The following is a 19,421-nucleotide window of genomic DNA, read 5'->3' as shown; positions in this document are numbered from 1 at the left end:
TTTTTTAATAAAACTTCAATTTTAAAATTTTGATGTTTGAAAAACGGTCTATAATATATATTTCAATTTCATTATAAAAGTTCTATTTTTGTTTGATAAAGAGAATAAAACAGTTAATAAACCCCCCCCCCCAAAAAAAAAAACCCAGTCCATTAAGTTCAAATAAAGACTGTTTGAATGAAACTTATTAAAAAAATAAAAGGTTCATTCTATACGGTTTGGGCCATTTTTTTTGTGTACATTTTTAATACAATTCAATATTTATTTAAAGTGCGATGTATGCCGATGGTAAGTGAAGGAGAAATCCTTCTAGGCCGAGGCAATTTTTATGCATAATAAAATCACAAGTATAAACAATCGAGATTTAAAAAATATATTATTTTATTCACATATCTTTTTATAACTTTTATTTTTATAAAGATGAAATGTAGTATCACAAGATAGAAATCTTTTTATAATTTTTATTTTTATTAAAAAAAAAAAAAAGGCACTCAGAAAGACACCCATTTATTTAAATATCTTATTTTTAAAAAAAATCTTGCTTGCGACTATTCGTCAAAATGTAATATTTAAAAATATTATTTTAAAAATATATTAATTGTCACTGAAGTTAATGTTTTAAAGAATAATTAAATAAATATTGAATTGTCTTAAAAACGTACACAGAACCCGCCCCCCCCCAAAATAAACACGGTACATAAAAATCAATCTTAGTCGCAAAAATCCGAAACAAAAAGACACGCATTTATTTAAATATCTTCGTTCGTTTTGTTACTTACTTAAAAAAATGTTTTATAAATATATATTTTTTCTTTTAAATCTTCAAAAGTTTTGTAAATATATTAAAAAAAAAAAAAAATGCTGGCGAATATTCGAGCATGTTTGCTATTTGACGTGTTTGCAAATAACCGATGCCATGTGCTTGTGCCAATGTCATGGTCGAATCACCGGTGTTAGTTGAAATGTGCGCCGTTTGCCGTCAAACTGCGTCGTCGTCTCTACAGGGTATCTATTCTTTACTTGATCCGTTTTGTTTAATAAAAATTTCAACTCTGCAATTATCATCACATTTTCCTTCAGTTTTTTATTTTTTATTTTGTAATATTAAAACTGCAAGGAGGCAAAAATAAATATTCAATGATTTTTGTTTTTAATTATTATTAATGTGATAAAAGTTGTTTTCGTCATTAGCATATGTGGGAACACGATGAGAATTAGCAGCGAACCGGATGTTAACGCATCCCCCATGAGAGACAAAATGAAAAATCGTCTTTTGCACATTGCTCCACGCATCGCTTCCGCTTGGGAAGAAAAAAATAAGATAACCACAAAATAATTATCGATTAATGGCAGAGCTCCGCGCCTAATAATAAATACCTCAAATATCACAGTCACTGGGAGCCGGTTTGCCACTATAAAACGTGGGATTTTAGGGAACCAGAGGAGAGAGGAGGAAAAAGAAGATGAAGATGCCGGGCTGCTAGCTGCTGATGAAAGAAGTCACCCACTTTCCAGTTACAAGCCAAGACACGCATCACCGACAGCAGGATGACCGGACTACCCCTACCACATCCATCGTCCAAAAGATAAGTTACGTTTACGAACATTCATTCCTTATCAATTCATACATACCTACAAACGTTTTACGAACATTCATTCCTTGTTAAATCGTACATATCTGCAAACATTCTACAAACCTTTCACCATAATACAAACTGTCAAATATCTCCATCGGACAATCCGTTCTTCGTTAAATCACATTCCATCCTACGAACACTTTGCCTCTTCCAATATAAGTTGTTAGTAGTAAATAAAATCGGCTCTCAACCTTCAATATTTGTCTGTCTTTAATTATATGGAGTCAGAATCTACACACTTCCAACGTTGTTCATTTCATGTATTCTTTGTTGTGACCTCTATGGCATCCTTCCTACCCCTAATCCTTTTATAAAAACTGAGGCCATAAGTATCCCAAATTCTCATAAAGAAAAAATGAACGGATCTCTTAGAAAAATGGAGTTATCTTCCTCAGCACAATGACAGATTCTACAAAATGGCTTTTGAGGCTAGAGTTATTTCCCTTGGTGAAATGTGTTTAGACTTTATTAATAAAAAAGGAGATCCTCAAGTATTCTAATAAAACGGGCTTTTAAAGAAACCTTCATTTAATTTAAGCATCAACGAGGAAAATGCTTTTTTAAATTTAAATGTGGACGAACATCTAGAGATATGTGAATGCGGAGCCGAATTTATTTTTGAGGCTAGAGTTATGCATCTTGATAAAAAGGAACTCACACTCCTTCAGTAAAAAATGTGATCCATAAAAAATTCTAAAAAAAAAACTATTATTTCAAATACTAGCGGGACCTGTGGAAATTCCACAGGGACTCATTCATATGTAATATATTGAGGTTGGTATTCTGTAGATGTTCAGCTTAAATGGAGACGTTCTGATATTATTGCAACTTTTTTGGTAAAACTGCAAAAGTATTTATCTACGCTAGCAGGGACGCATGACGCAACCTGGTCGTAAAGTATGCTTAAATATGATATTTTAATTCTTACAGATTTCGTATATATTATTATAAAGTTAATGTTCTATCGATTTTTATATGTTATAAAGCTGCGATTTCAAAGATAAAAAAATATATCTATATGAGTTGGGTGCATTAGCTTGAATCGAAACCGAAATAAAAACTTATGAAAAATATATATATATACACATATATATATATATATATATATATATATATATATATATATATATATATATATATATATAACTTGAGTTCCTTCGGCCATAATAGAAACCAAAACTTATGAAGAATTCTTGATAAAATTATTTAAAAAAAAAAAAAGATTTAAGTGCCATCAGCTATAATCGAAACTGAAACCAAAACTTATGAAGAATTTCAGCAAAATTATTTATGACAAGAAATAGAACTAAATAGAATTAAATGACCCGGATGTAAGCGTGACACACAAAAGAACACACACGCTATTGTATTGATGTATTGATATATAGATAAGCAATGAGTAATGGACGGTGAGAGAGTCTCTTATAGAGATGTGTAAGTATGTAGAAATCCAATTTATCCCCCTTTGAAGTGAAATTCTTTTTAGGCTAGAGTTATGCCCCTTGGTAAAATTTTTTTCGACAGTCTTGAATTATGTATATCTATGTTAAATAAGGCATGTTTATATATGCATATATCTGTATGTACAAGATTCATTCTTAAACGAAGTAGCCAATCAATTCTCTTTCTAGGTGTAGAGGATCCGAATGTAGAATATATTTATTTTTGTGAAATTTTAACAATAGACATCAATTAATAAATATTTCTCAAATTTCAGTTTCTCCGAAGTATTTTAAAGGTATTTAGGTGCACTGCATAATATGAACGCAGCCTTCCACTTGAGAGGGTATATTAATAGTATTACTAGCACGCCACCCAGCGTTGCCTGGTTGAAGAATATACTTAAATATAATGTGTTAATTCATGCAGATTTCGTATATATTATCATAGAGCCAATTCTCTATTGATTATTATATTGTACCCAATATATAGTATTTATTTAAAAAGTTTTCAGAACAGGAAAGCTTGGGTGCATCAGATAGAATTGAAACTACCTTTCTAACCGTATTCACCACCATCTGAGCTAACGACACATACATATCGAAACTTAACAAATTAATGCATGTTAAATGTACACTTGTGCAAGCATAGAGCATTGTGACCCATCAGCCATTTTTTGGGCTAAAAACCAAATCGATTTTATTTCACAGATCGAATTACCCCATACATCAAGTATCAAGTCTGTACACAGAGTAGTTTGGAAGAGACTATTCCGCAGACAGATACAGTTATTTTTATAATATATAGAAATTATTATTAACACTAACTGTACCTAGCCATGCGTTGTTGTGGTTTTAGTTTGATTAAATGGGGTGGGGGTAGACAAAATTTATGTTTTTTATAAAAAGGAATTAATGTGGCAAACTATTTTTTTTTTTTCATTATAAAAATATATGATTAAGTGTTGTAGACCCGTGCTAGGGGTTACAAATGAAAGAAACCACAAGTAGTGTAAAGTGTATTAAATATAATATGTATTTATCATAAAGAATACAGGAGCCACTAAAGTGGTATGAGAGGAACGTGTTCGTAGCATAAGGTTAAACATGGTATGAATGTAAACATTTAGTCACTGAAACCAGTGGTATTCATAGGATTGGTTGATTCCACTTAGTTCTCAAAATGGGGGTTAAGTTAATTAATTATGAAAATTATTTATTTATTTGCGGACTGGTATCCTCATCTCTTATTGCTGTTGTTTCATGATGTTTTGGCAAACTATTCCTCTGGCCTTCATCAGGTGGTTAACTGTGACGGGATATGAATGCTGAATCTCTTAATTGCATCCTCAGTAATTACTGCCTTCCATAGTTGTTGTTGTCTCACCACATTTTTAGCCAAGTAATCCTCTGGCTGGCTTTGGGTAGGATTGAAACCGCTATCTTTAGATAATGTTCACCTGGAAGTGTAGAGATTCAGGATTTCTCTCCACTGTGCACAAGCCTTCAGTTTAGTTCGCCAAAAACGTGGTGAGACGACAACAGGTATGCAGGTAAGAGATTCAGCATTCCTATCACGTTATGATTAACCACCTGACGAAGGCCAGAGGAACACTTGGTCGAAACGTTGTGAAACAACAACTATAAAAGATGAAGATAACAGTCTGCCTATAAATGAATAAATAAATATAAAAACTACTCATTTAAAGAATTCCAATAATTAAAAAGTCTAAGAATATAGAAATATATACATCGAAGAAAGCAGATGGTAGATGAATTCTTTTTTTTTTATAGCAGTGTATCGTAGTGAGCTGCATGCTAAAAGAAACACATGGCCACAAAAACACACCAGAGAAATAATAATCGCAAAGACAGAGAGAGAGAAAGAGTTGGGAAGAATATAGAGAGAGGGGAAATGTAAATATGCTTACATAGTGTTGATGCCGTAAAATGTAATGAATCGTCATGTCGCGGTAAATGTAAATAGAGAAAGTTCACGTAAAAACAAAAAGATACAAAGTAATAAATAAAATTGGTGGCGAAGAAACAAAATAATATGTCCATAAGTGACGCCATAAAGCAAAACTGTATGTACTAATTGTAGAAGAAACCACAAAATGATTCACAGCACATGTCGCATGATCAAAACAAAATTTATTCAGTCAAAGTTTTTTTTTTGTTTAATCTGTGAATACGTAATAAAATTAAGTAGATGAAGTTTTTTTTTTGCTGTAGTAATTTATCGTAGCAAGCCACATGATAAAACAAATACATGAACACAAAAACACGCAAGAGAAATAATAATCACAGTGAGAGATAAGATAGAAAGAGAGAGAAAATAAAAACGTTTTAGATAGTGTTGATGCCGTATAATGAATCGAAGTCAATGTAAATAGTGAATATTCAAGAAAAATGGATTACAAAGTAATTAATAAAGGAAAATTGGTGGAGAAGAAACGAAATAATATCTCTGTTAGTGATGCCATGTTTAAAATTCAGTAACCGTTCATTTATAAATAGATGTGAATTCCAGAATATGAAAATGTTAAGAGCTCAGCCAATCAGAATGGACGGACTACAACCAGGGAGAATATTATTTCTGAATCGGAAAATGGAAAGATTGTTATTTTTATGTTTTTAACAACCAGTTATCCATCTCATTAATCTGTATCTTAAAGTGGTTTTTAGCCTTGATAAGTGGTTACTTATTAATTGTCCTCATGCGAAAGTGCAGGACACAAAATGCTTTCTATTCTAATAATTCTGTTTATCTATCTAATAGGTGGTTTTGCTGGCAAGGACAGAATTGGCTGGCTCTTAAATTTCTCTTGTTTTTCGATGGTTTCAATTTTTATCTCGATTTTTCTTGTTACATACCGAATATTTGTTAATGAAATCTACAAAAATAATCTGTTCCTTATTTCATTTTAAACACTTGATTTTTAGAGGATTTAAAAATTTTGCCTCTGAAAATAGTTATTCAGAAGTTTCTACTGTGAAATTTTGAGATTTTTTTTAATTTTTAAGACATTACATACAATGAGGTGACTGCATAGTCATAGTAGTAGTAGTAGATTGTTTTTGTTTTATGACATACAAACCCTTTTCAGGTTATTTAATGTCGAATCCAGTGATTTTGAAGAAAAACTTTTTTAATAGAATATATATATATATATATTTTCAAGTACGTTTCTATTTAACCTATAGTTCAACCCCTAACAGGTATTACCACTCCGGATCAGAATGGACCTGGGAGCAATGGCAATTAAAGGGTGGCTGTACACTCCCCAAAGCCTGCAAGCTGGGGCCTCATCATCGGATATAGTTTAAGGTCATATCCAGGACCTCTGGCTTTAGTGGAATTCTTACCATTGTTGAACAATTCAGATTATCAATGGAAACAAGATTTTCATCTATAATATAAATCTCACCTGTCTGTTTAAATGTATGTATGCATGTATGTATGTATGTATGTATGTATGCTTTCTCTCCCTCTCTTCCACTCTCTCTTTCTTTCTTTCTCTCTCTCTTTATTTACATTATATATATATATATATATATATATATATATAGATAGATAGATAGATAGATAGATAGAGAGAGAGAGAGAGAGAGAGAGAGACAGACAGACAGAAAGGGCAAGAATATAAATACATGAAAGAAGGTAAACAAAAATAATGATCCATAATCAACTTACCATAGTTTCAGCTTTCTCCCCATTCACCCATACGTCTAATGTATCCTTCTCTGTAGAAGCAAATAGAAGGAAGCACACATAATTAAAGAAACAAACAAATGTATAACGAATATATGGATGTATGGCTATATCACAGCAAAACACCATTTTTCATCAAATCATTAAAGTCATCTGTCTGTCTGAGAAATGGTTTCTACTAAAGTTAGCGGCCTGCTAGTATATATATATATATATATATATATATATATATATATATATATATATATAAAAAGTGACTTTGCCTGTTTGTCTGTCTGTCTGAGGAACAGTCTTTAACAAACTACTCTGTCAATTTTTGGGTCTACAGATTTGAAACCTGATATATAGGGGTTTCGAACATGTGGAACAAATACGTTTTGGTTTTAGCATGTAAAAATAGCTGCAAAGAGGTCAAAATTGAAGAAAAAATTAGGACTTGGCAAGCGTAAGTGCTCTTGTATGCATTTATATATTAAAGTCAGTTCATTTTTAATTATTTCTTATCCATCCAACTATAGCTCAAATGGTAATGACTAAGGCTGGAGCACTAAATGTTTTGGTTTCGATTCTAGCTGATAGCACCCAAGTGCCATTAAATTTATATGCATTAGTATATATTTTTATGTTGTTGTTTTTAATTTTTTCTCTTATATAATTAGCTCCACCTCAATTGTTGAGCTTTTCATTATCCCAATATGTCTCCTTTTAAAGAATTTCTTTAATTCTTTGTGGCTACCCCCATAGATACATTATAATATATATATATATATATATATATATATATAACACTCAATTCCCAATAACAGCAGAAGACTTCATATGGCTTAATAATAACATGCTGAGAAAAAAATATACAGGATGGAACAATAAGATTGTCACAACATGCTTCCATTTCCGTTTGATGAAAAACAGCTTTCTTTTTTTTGTTGCAGATCATCTACTAGTTGGCCGTGTACAAATCCCAAGAGCGATAGGAGCCTTCTATCATATCTGAAAGTGAGACAATGTTCAACGAGCGAGATCAGAGATGCACCACTGGCACTGTACAACTCATGCTCTTTGTCGATCCAAGTTATGAAAACAGGACCATGGCCAGCACCCTCAAAATGCATCACTGGATTGCCATGAATGACAAGGATGCACCCAGGGTGATGAAAACAAAGTTTTTAGCCACGGTTATGGTCTTTGGTGTGGTTTCAAGTGAGGGCCACATCATGATACCTCACATTTTTGGAAGTCGGCTTGAAAGTCAACACTAAAGTGTACCTGGATGTCTGGATGTACTGAAGATTGTGGTGATCCGCAGGATTCAGCGCCAGCCCACAAGTCCCAAGAGAAACAGGCTGGACTTCAGGTTGAAGTCTTTGATTTTGTACCCTTTTTTCACTGTTGCACCTCCTCTCCCAACCTGAACCCGCTGGACTACTTCATTTGGTCAAGTGACGAGAACATCATCATCATTATCTCCCACAACACCAAAACCAGCCTGATTCCCGCCAAGAGCCGAGTATTCACTTGTGAAAAAGGCATGCTCCCAGTTCCTGACCTGTATCAAGGTAGTAATTGAGTCTGAAGGCAGCTACATTGAATAGATATCAGCTCTACTACATAATCAAGTTACCTGAATTGATTTTTTTCAATAAAACTTTTTAAATAAAGCCGTAGTGTTGTTTTCTTTAGGGCGACAACTTTATCTTTCCACCCTGTATTGCCTGCATTTCCTGATGAAGACTCTTACATCGGTCGGAAATTTTAATTTGAAATAAATAAATATATTTATTGTTTTTTTTTTTAACTCTGCATTTTTATTGGCCTCTGAACAATTTTTTTATTTATTCAATACAATACTTTCCAAAACTTGATAAAGATATAAGTCAATCCCAAAACCAAAGAATATTTTAACAGGTGTTTTTTTTGTGTGTGTGTGTGTGCTTAAAATGTACAGTATAAAAGCCTCAAGGAAACAAACATTGATTAATTTGGCTTTCCCAATAGTAGACACTTAAAAATAAATAACTTACCCAAAGCAACTCGTAACGGATTCCCTGCAATGGTGACAATCCAAGTATTAAGGATTTTGCGTTGATTTTCTGTAAAAATCTCAAAGACTTTTCCATTAATCAACAAAGAATATTCATATGCAAAGCCTGTCGTGGCATTTATGTTAATGGAGCATTTTACTTTGCCGATGTTGAAAGATTCGCTGCCAACCAATTTAAACATCCAGTCAACACGGTAGATTTCCTGGAAAAGAAAATTATAAATATATATTTATATATATATATATATATATATATATATAATTACTATAATAATTATTATATATATAATTACTATAATAATTATTATATATATAATTACTATAATAATTATTAAATATATTATTATATATATATAATTACTATAATAATTATTAAATATATTATTATTATATATATAATTACTATAATAAATATAAATAAATATATTATTTATATAAATATAAATAAATATAAATAAATATATTATTTATATAAATATAAATAAATATATTATATATATAATTACTATAATAAATATAAATAAATATATTATTATTATATATATAATTACTATAATAATTATTAAATATATTATTATTATATATATAATTACTATAATAATTATTAAATATATTATTATTATATATATAATTACTATAATAATTATTAAATATATTATTATATATATATAATTACTATAATAATTATTAAATATATTATTATATATATATAATTACTATAATAATTATTAAATATATTATTATTATATATATAATTACTATAATAATTATTAAATATATTATTATATATATATAATTACTATAATAATTATTAAATATATTATTATTATATATATAATTACTATAATAATTATTAAATATATTATTATATATATATAATTACTATAATAATTATTAAATATATTATTATTATATATATAATTACTATAATAATTATTAAATATATTATTATATATATATAATTACTATAATAATTATTAAATATATTATTATTATATATATAATTACTATAATAATTATTAAATATATTATTATATATATATAATTACTATAATAATTATTAAATATATTATTATTATATATATAATTACTATAATAATTATTAAATATATTATTATATATATATAATTACTATAATAATTATTAAATATATTATTATTATATATATAATTACTATAATAATTATTAAATATATTATTATATATATATAATTACTATAATAATTATTAAATATATTATTATTATATATATAATTACTATAATAATTATTAAATACCTACAGACACTAGTGTTTTATCCCTTCAGGAATCATCAGTGCAGGGTGACACGATTACTGCCGGCCAGGAGATTCAAACCTAGCAACAAAGCCATCTATGACACTATTAGCAAGGAACAAACCTCACAGCCAACCTCAACCATGAGAAATATCGTTGAAATTTAAACATTTATTATTAAATCTCGTAACATCTGGCCATAGTGATCTAATGATTATAACATCATGATCTACATATGCAAGCTTAAGTACAAAAATTTAATAAAATATGTTGAAAAACACTTGAGCAAGAGTTAAAAACATATTTATTTTTCGGAAGGAAACAAATAAAATGGGTTGTCCTTAACCTGCGGAGTTTCGAAAGAAATACTTTCCTTCTCATCAGAGGAAAGGAGTTAACAAAATGCGGAATTGGATTTTTGCTTGTAAATTATTTATTGAAACCGTAAGTACGAAGTAGATCATGCTAACACAAAAACGAAAAACAGTGAAACGCAGAAGTGGGGAAAAAAATGAAAATTAATTTCACGTGAATGGATGTTCTAATCATCTATATATATAACCTTGAATTCCTATCTGTTTGTTTGTTTGTTCACAATTTGATTAATATATACTTTTATTTTTGAAATTGTTGTGGGGGTATCCACGTTGCCCATGATGAAAATGATTAGTATAGCAGGTGTGTTCCAAATGGAACTTCATGTCAATCCAGGCAATGCAGGGTACCCATGCTAATATATATATATATATATATATATATATATATATATATATATATATATATATATATGTTAGTGATGGGACAATTCCAATATTTTTTCCAATTCTGATACAATTTCCAATTCTGTACTGAATCCAGATTCCGATACTTTTGTAGCAACCGCTATGCCCGGCCGGAATATATCCCTGGCAGGAACATTTCATAGCTATCACCGCTTCAACGCCCACCTGTATGAAGAACGTGTAGACACATGACATCATGATGCAACCACATGCATGCATAAAACAAAAAGAACTATGTTGCTCCTTGCATAGAAATACAGTGAACAGGCTGGAACATTCGAGAAAGCCTGTATTTAAAGATTTGCTCACAAAAAATCAAATTAGTTTCTTCTTCGATTTCTCAAGAACAGCACATGTTCAGGATAACTCTGTTACTGGATGGTTTGGTTTGGTTTTTGTTTTACGGCATATCAACCCTTTTCAGGTTATTTAATGCCGAATCCAGTGATTTTGAAGGAAAATTTTTAAATAGAATATATTTGTTTTTTTTCAAGTCTGTTTCTATTTAACCCATAGTTGGGACCCTAACAGGTATTACCACTCCGGGTCAGAGTGGACCTGGGAGCAATGGCAATTAAGGGGTGGCTCCACACTTCCCAAAGCCCACAAACTAGGACTTTCATCATCGGATATAATTTAAGGTCATATCCAGGACCCTGTCACTGGAAGACATTAACATCCCCCCACCCACCCCGTCCTGATATTACGCACGATGCACATGAACTTTAATTCTCATCATGGAAAGTTACCACATCGAACGAGAAATTAAATCTTCCTTTAAACAATTTTATTTCAAACTATTGTTCTTACGATATGAATACACACGCACGTTTTAAACACAAAATGTCAGAACGTAATTGTTGATAAGTTTTTGTTAAAAATACGTCTAGCACATCTATTACGGGATCATTTTTCGTACTTTTTTGAATTTGTACTAATTTCGACATGCCACCTAAGTACAATAATAATGTTACCACCTGAAATGCCTTAGTTTAAAACGTCGCTAATCTACACAAGCGCCAAAATAAAATAAACATAACAATATTTTTAATTATTCAATACGATTAGGTCAACCATTCTAATGCTTTCGTTTGTAAATCTTTAAAAAGCAAACTAATAAAAGATTCACAAATATATACACATTGTTTGCATGTCCCTTTTTTCTTTCTTTCATTTCTTTTAGACTTCAACGTTACTTGTGGTATATAACCCCCCCCTCCTTTTTTTTTTTACTCCAGGTTCAAAATGTGTTTACGATGCAAGTTATACTATATTAATATGTGTCACATCACTAGGGCTATGACAAGAGAATATTCTTTTCATTATTTTGACTCTTGAGTATATATCCGACACAGTTAGGCACAGTTAATCAATCAAGAACCACATCACTCTATATAAAAACATAAGATATTAACTGATATATACTCGAGAGTCAAAATAATGAAAAGAATATTATCTTGCCATAGCCCAACTCATCATGTACGTATAATGGACATTTGAGTTTCTTCATTATCACCATTTCTTGTCATTAATTTCTCCTCATCTTGTAGACACTGTAATAAAAGACCTTCTGATATTAAATGGCATGCAGATCAATACATAGACAATTTCTTTTGTTCCAGCTTTAAGTTTTCAATATCCCATGGTGATCGGGACTCAATGCCAAGTTGTCTTCACTAGTTCTCACATTTTTCTAACATGTGTTGTGCCACTCACCTCTCTAGGACAAAAACCTCTTGCCAAACTATCGCTAAGCAAACAACTTTTTTTTTCAAGTCAAAATTCAGTCTCTATCGATTCGGTCGTTTCCTGCCGAGAAACAGCCGAGGGGACGTGTCAAGGTTATTGTAGATTTTTTTACATACGGGGATAAAAGAGGCCCCAAGAGAAAAAAAAGGGTTGACTTGCCGTAGGCGGTCGTGTTGAAAAAAAAAATATTTTAAATGATGTATTGATAATTTTTGTTTGTGAACCATGTATTGTTTTTTTTCTGACCGGGTAGCATTGTGATTGAATGTTGTTTTTTTTTGTATGGAAAAAAAAAAAAAAAAAAAAAAAAAAAAAGAAAGAAAAATTGTATATTTTTTTTTTACACACATTTGTATTGAGATTGTCTGTAAAATACTAGCGGGGGGGGGGGACCTCAGGTTGTTGCGAGTAAACATTAAATTTTGTTAGTAAATAATGAGTATAAAAGTTAAAGTATAATTTAAAAATTTTTTAGGCGATTACCAGGAAGAAAAAAAAAACAAAAAAGAAACAGACTATGATATGGAGAGTACAAAGGTCAGTGAATTAGGTAGAAGTCGATAAGTTGGGCCCTTTAGGCGAATTTCAGACCGAAGCAATGACAGGTCGTGAATTGTATATATGTATATAATTTATATATTAAATGTACAGTGACGATCATATTTATTGGCACGGTAAAATAAAAGTTAAATTTTGTCTAATAAATTCTAAAAAAGGGATTAAATTAAAGAAAATAACAAAGTATATTATGTATTTTTAACTGGCCTTTCCGATGCAGCAATCGGATTTTAGAAAAAATAAATAACAAAGGAACAACAAACATAATTGCAAAAAACCTTTGTTCAAAATTATTGGCACGATTTATTTAATAATCAATTGTATAGCCTTTGGCCTTGATTACCTTCCTCAGTCGCTTTTCATAGTTTACAACCAAGTTGTTGCACTCTTCAGTAGTAATTTTAGCCCACTCTTCCTGACAATAATCCTCCAATTGAATAAGATTCTTAGGCTTCCTTTGCATTACCCTCAATTTTAATGTTCTCCATAAATTTTCAATTGGATTAAGGTCTGGGCTTTGTGATGGCCACTCCAAAACATTAATATGATTGTCCTCAAGCCATTTTCTTAGTCAGTTTAGCCGAATGCTTTGGGTCATTATCTTGCATGAACCACCAACGACGACCAAGTGAGAGCTCTTTAGCAGAGTCTTTCAGGTTTTCATCCAATATTTTAACATAATCTTCCTTTTTTATGCTACCTGTGACCTTAACAAGTCGCCCTGGTCCAGAGGCAGCAAAGGATCCCCAAAACATCAAACTGCCTCCACCGTGCTTCACTGTGGGTATGGTGTTCTTAGGCAGGAAAGCTTCGCCAGATTTTCTGTAAATATAAGACACTTTATTATGGCCAAATAACTCTATTTTCGTTTCGTCAGTCCATAGAACACATTTCCAGAATGCAACATCTTTATCAATATGACGTTTTGCAAAGGCTAGCCTTGCTTTCAGGTGCATAGGCTTCAATAAGGGAGTCTTTCTCGGACGACATGCTTTTAAACCAGCTCTCTTCAAAACTCTACCAACTGTATGTCGAGATACATTCACTCCAGAGGTGCTCTGTTCATCAACAATCTCCCCAACAGAGATCCTTGGGTTTTGTTTTACTTGTCGAACAATTTTCCGTTCATCTCTTGGGGAAAGAATCCTTTTTCTCCCTCTACCCTATAAACTCATAACGTGGCCTTGAACTTGTTTATTATGGCTCTAACAGTGGATTTGGGAAGGTTTAGCTTCTTTGAAATCTTATCATAGCCCTCCCCATTGGTATGGCATGCTACAACAAGCTTCCTGACGTCTTCGCTGTGTTCCTTAGTTTTAACCATGGCGATTGAAAATTATAATTTAGTCACTTATAATAGTTTAAATAAATCGCTATCTAAAAATTATCTGAAAAAAATTATTCACTGAATTAGCGTTAAACAAGCATAATATGGCTATAAAAAAGTTCAGAAAGCACGTAAACTGGAAATTGATTGATATTATACTGATACTAAAAGAAAAACAAAGCCGTGCCAATAATTTTGAACAAGGGTTTTTTGCAATTATGTTTGTTGTTCCTTTGTTATTTATTTTTTCTAAAATCCGATTGCTGCATCGGAAAGGCCAGTTAAAAATACATAATATACTTTGTTATTTTCTTTAATTTAATCCCTTTTTTAGAATTTATTAGACAAAATTTAACTTTTATTTTACCGTGCCAATAAATATGATCATCACTGTATATGTTGTAAATATTATTAAGTACGGCCTGAGTGGCATTGCCCGGTTGAGTTGCCCCACATGGGGAGAGATAGATTGAGATACCTTATTAGGGAATTTAAGGTGTGCAAAAGGAGAATTTCCCAGATTTGGTTGGCTGAAGCAGCTGGCAATGAAATGAAATAGATGAGCCGCTAGATAGGAATCCGTCTCTGAGCCGCTAGTTAAGTTAGGGTGTGGTCGATCTTTCTTCCATGTATTGTTCAGTGATTGAAACGTTGCAAGCCTGGGAGATTCGAATGTTCTAAATTATAGAGGGTATCTCAAAACTAGAAACTGGCCTCAGTGAAGCAATAGGGAGGGGTTTTCTGTATAATTGGCGTGTCAGTGAAGAGTATGACAGACGGGGTGGGGCCTGAGCAATGAGTTTGTGTGTAAACTGGGAAGAAGGGCTAGTCTGTGAAGGCCATAGGAGATTTTTTTTCATTTGGTGATGAATCGTTACAGACAGTGAAATAAGAAGTATAGGAGGATTCCTGGGTTTATGTTGTTTTTTTTTTCTTGGGAGCGTTTCTCTAGTACCTAGAACGGACCAGCTTAAGCTAGTAATGCTTATGGTGGACAGCCTTGTTCCCGCGTGCTACGGGTTAATAAAAGCCGGTTTGCAATTCCCAGACTTGGAGATGTGTGTTTCCTCCACGTAGCTGAGGCGGAAGATGGTAGAATCGTGTAATATCATGGTGATTGGTGAGATTATGAGAGGATGGAGACCATTGACACGTAACGAACTGGCCGTAGGCCATGAGATTTGAGGATTATGGTGACAGCCTTCTTCGCTATCCGGATAGATATAGGTGTTCCCCTTAGAAGGAAATGGGGATAGTTGAAAATCTATGTTCAGGCCATACATTTTGATAAGATGATGGGGGAGGAGATGTAGTATTGGGAATCCCAGTTTAAATGCTATATAGGTAGTTTTTAGAAATAGAAGTTACATAAGCATTTTGGGTTTCCCATCGTTGATTTAGCAGGGTAAAAGGAGGTTAGATTTGACACCAATCAAACTCAGTCACCTTCAATGACCTAGGTTAGATGCACCGGAAATTAGAGGTAATGGGAATTGTGATCGTAGGCTTCCGGTTGATGGACACAGGTGAGAGTTGGTTTTGGGCTGCAGAGAATGCAGACGGGGAGATTAGGGTCTCTCCGCGGCAACCAGAGTCCATGATAGGCTTGCCTTTAATAAAAAGAATTGAAGCTTCAAATCCATCTTGTGTTATCAATGCGTCCGTCTGTAGCAGTGACCACTCCCCATGAGATGGAGACCAGCAAAAAGAAGATATCATCCGCTGGACAAGGCAAGCAGGTATGTACACATTATATATTTGCACATACACGTCGAGACCCTTCAAGACAAGAAATAAGAACACACACACACACACACACACACACACACACACAAGTAAGAACATATACGTAAGAACACACAGACTTTAAAAGTACCTTAGTAAAAGAAACAGTAAAAGAGAACGATTAGCAAATAAATAAGAAGGGCACAAAAGACCATCTTTAACATATGTATAGACTTGGAATCGGTAATTGTATCGGAATTGGGTAAAATATTGGAATCGTCCCATCGCTATCAAATACAATTAAAATTTACTTAAGACTTCTACTTGATCATTTAATTTATAAGCAATATCACCTGGAGAGGTCTCTAGTTACTCGTAACTGTCTGACTGAAACATGCTCATGAATGTGTAGTGACATATTAATGCTTATGTAAAACAAATAAAAAGTATATATGTATACGTATATATGTATGTGTGTGTGTTTATATATATATATATATATATATATATATATATATATATACTAGCAGGCCAACCGGCATTGCCCGGTCGTAAAATACGCTTAAATATGATATTTTGATTAATGCAGGCTTCGTATTTATTATTATATCATATTGAACCCAATTTATAGTAATGATTTAAAAAGTTATTTAAAAAAAAATGACTTGTGGGCCACCAACAGGAAACGAAACGCAAACGTTAAGCTTATGATTTACTTTTTCCTTTGACGTTAATGCCTGAGCTATGAAGACAGGTTTGCTAGAAGGCTAAAATTAAAATATGAACAAATTCTGTATAGATTAACTAAGTTCAATGTAAATGTTGTCGAGTTTGACAAGATGCACCTGAAGAAGGTTGGAGGTTACATCGGTTGAAACGTTGTGGGAATCACAGCTAAGATAAGACGTGGCCCAAATAATTCAAATGATCCAATTGATTCTGATTTTCAAAAGTAAAGTAAAAAAAAAAGAAAAAAAAGAAAGAAACTCACCTTGTCATCGACTCGGATAACGCGTTTACCGGAAACAGTTCCATGTTCAAATTCAATTTTGTGGATTCCATCAGCAAGAGATACAGTCCACCTGCCAACTACATCTGCAGACATCTGGAATACAAAATCAAATTATCGGCAAACAATAGCAAAGTGCAATAAACCATATAAAAGAAGACATGTTAATGTTTTGTCCAAAGCAACTTTAATCTTGGTTAGGATAGACATGGTCACTACCAAAAGTACTAGAGGTGTTCAATAAGTAATGCCCCTGAACACCTTCCAGTTGTCCGATCTAGTTGAAATTTTACATGTGCAATGGTTTATATCTCTATGAGTTATGTGGCAAATTACAGCTCTGACCTAATTGTGGTTTCTGATTTACAGGTGTTTTAACCGAGTCAGGCTTGAAATGGACCTTATTGAGTGTTACACAGTGATCTGGTTTGATCGCATTTATAGTATTCTAAATAAAGATGAGAACTGTTATAGCGATAAAATGGGGAATAACTCTAAATAAGTAAGAGTTATTGCCCCTTATAGACCTTTGAAAAGACTAGAGAGTTCCAGAGAGGGAAAAGCAACATGGCAGAGATTGCTTGATATTCAATATCGACTAAATAATATAAAGTTTCTGTCACAAATAAATTGTATTTAAAAATACAATGAGCTTGTCCGCTTGTTATTAGAATATCCGATGATTCTGACATTCCATTTCCCTGGACACAACAAAAATTGGCAATGATGGATGAGATCGGATTAAATACCAAACCTCAAAAAACAAAAACCCCACATGGTGATAATTTAAAAAAAAACCCACATGGCGATAATTTAAAAAAAGAACCCACATGGTGATAATTAAAAAAAAAAAAAACCCACATGGTGATAATTAAAAAAACAAAACAAAAACCCCACATGGTGATAATTTAAAAAAAAAAAAAAAAACCCACATGGTGATAATTAAAAAAAAAAACCCACATGGTGATAATTTAAAAAAAAAACCCACATGGTGATAATTTAAAAAAAAACTACATGGTGATAATTTAAAAAAAAAAAACTGCGTCAGAGAATTTTTTTCTGCACAAAAGGAAAAGAAAAAAATCTTTTGCTCAATAAATGTTTTCGTGAATACAAAAAAAAGATACTTTTTTCACAACAATATTTTTTTGTGAACACACACCGAAAAAAGAAAAATGTTGTGCACAAACGAAAAGAACAAAATCGGAATTATTTACATCATTGATCCGAATTTAGTAGAAAAAAATATTGTGAAACGAGTAAGAAAAAATGTTAAAAGCTCAAAACAATTTAATTGAAACTTTGACAACACAGTTTCACAAACAATTAATGGACACATCGAAATCAATTTCTCTGGACACCATACCAATAACAGATTTTTCATCCAATCTTGATTCAAAGCAAACATTTGCTGCTTGGTATGGCTGATTGAAGGATACGTTTCAACACGAGTTCGCATCCATGCGCAACAAATGGAAATTACATTTGCTACTTTGCAAGATGAGCACAGCAGAACATGAAAGGTATTTAAATTAAAAAAAAAAAAATTTCACATTCGATGAAATGATAACACAGTTATCAGACATTTTCGATGAGTCAGCATCTTTTAAAAAAAAAAATTTCATCAGAAAATACTTTTTTTGCACAAAAAAAAAAAAAATTATTTTTAACAATATTTTTTTGTGAACATATGAAAAAATAAGATACTTTTACCACAATTTTTTTGTAAACACACAAAAAAAACTTGTTCTACAATATTTTTTTTGGAGGACACACATAAATAAAAAAACAATTTTTTTTTTGCAAACAAAAAAAGAAAATTTTGTGCATAAAAACAAAAGAAAAAAAGCCAAATTATTTACGTCATGGATCCAAATTTATTGGATAAAATATTGCAAAACCAGCAAGAAGAATTTTTTAAGACTCACAATAGTTTAATTGAAACTTTGATGACACAATTTCACAAACAATTAATGGAACACCAAAATCAATTTCTCTGGACGCCATAGCCAGCACAATAACGGATTTTTTTTTATTCAATCCAGATTTAAAACAAACTTTTACTGCTTGGTATGGAAATTGTGTTTACTACTTCACAAGCTGAACATGTAAGATATACAAACTTCATCTTTCCAAAAAAAAAAAAAAATTTCACATTTGATGAA

General features: G+C 31.7%; 1 protein-coding gene across 2 annotated transcripts in view; it reads right to left on the bottom strand.

Moving 5' to 3' along the window:
• LOC145259966 (fas apoptotic inhibitory molecule 1-like) overlaps window positions 1-19,421 on the bottom strand; it is a 52,137-nt gene that overhangs the window by 9,268 nt on the left and 23,448 nt on the right. For both annotated transcript variants that reach the window (XM_080117951.1, XM_080117954.1), the window contains exons 2-4: window positions 17,239-17,352; window positions 8,813-9,035; window positions 6,774-6,823 (exon numbers count right to left, since the gene is read on the bottom strand). In XM_080117951.1, the coding sequence (XP_079974077.1) occupies window positions 6,774-6,823; window positions 8,813-9,035; window positions 17,239-17,352 (387 nt within the window). The remainder of the gene's footprint in view (window positions 1-6,773; window positions 6,824-8,812; window positions 9,036-17,238; window positions 17,353-19,421) is intronic.

This window comes from Euprymna scolopes, chromosome 35, assembly GCF_053919585.1.
Source record: "Euprymna scolopes isolate OS-2025 chromosome 35, ASM5391958v1, whole genome shotgun sequence".
In the NCBI taxonomy this organism is placed as follows: Eukaryota; Metazoa; Mollusca; class Cephalopoda; order Sepiida; family Sepiolidae; genus Euprymna; species Euprymna scolopes.
The sequence above is the reverse complement of the archived record's forward strand: the minus strand, read 5'-3'. Positions and strand labels throughout refer to the sequence as shown.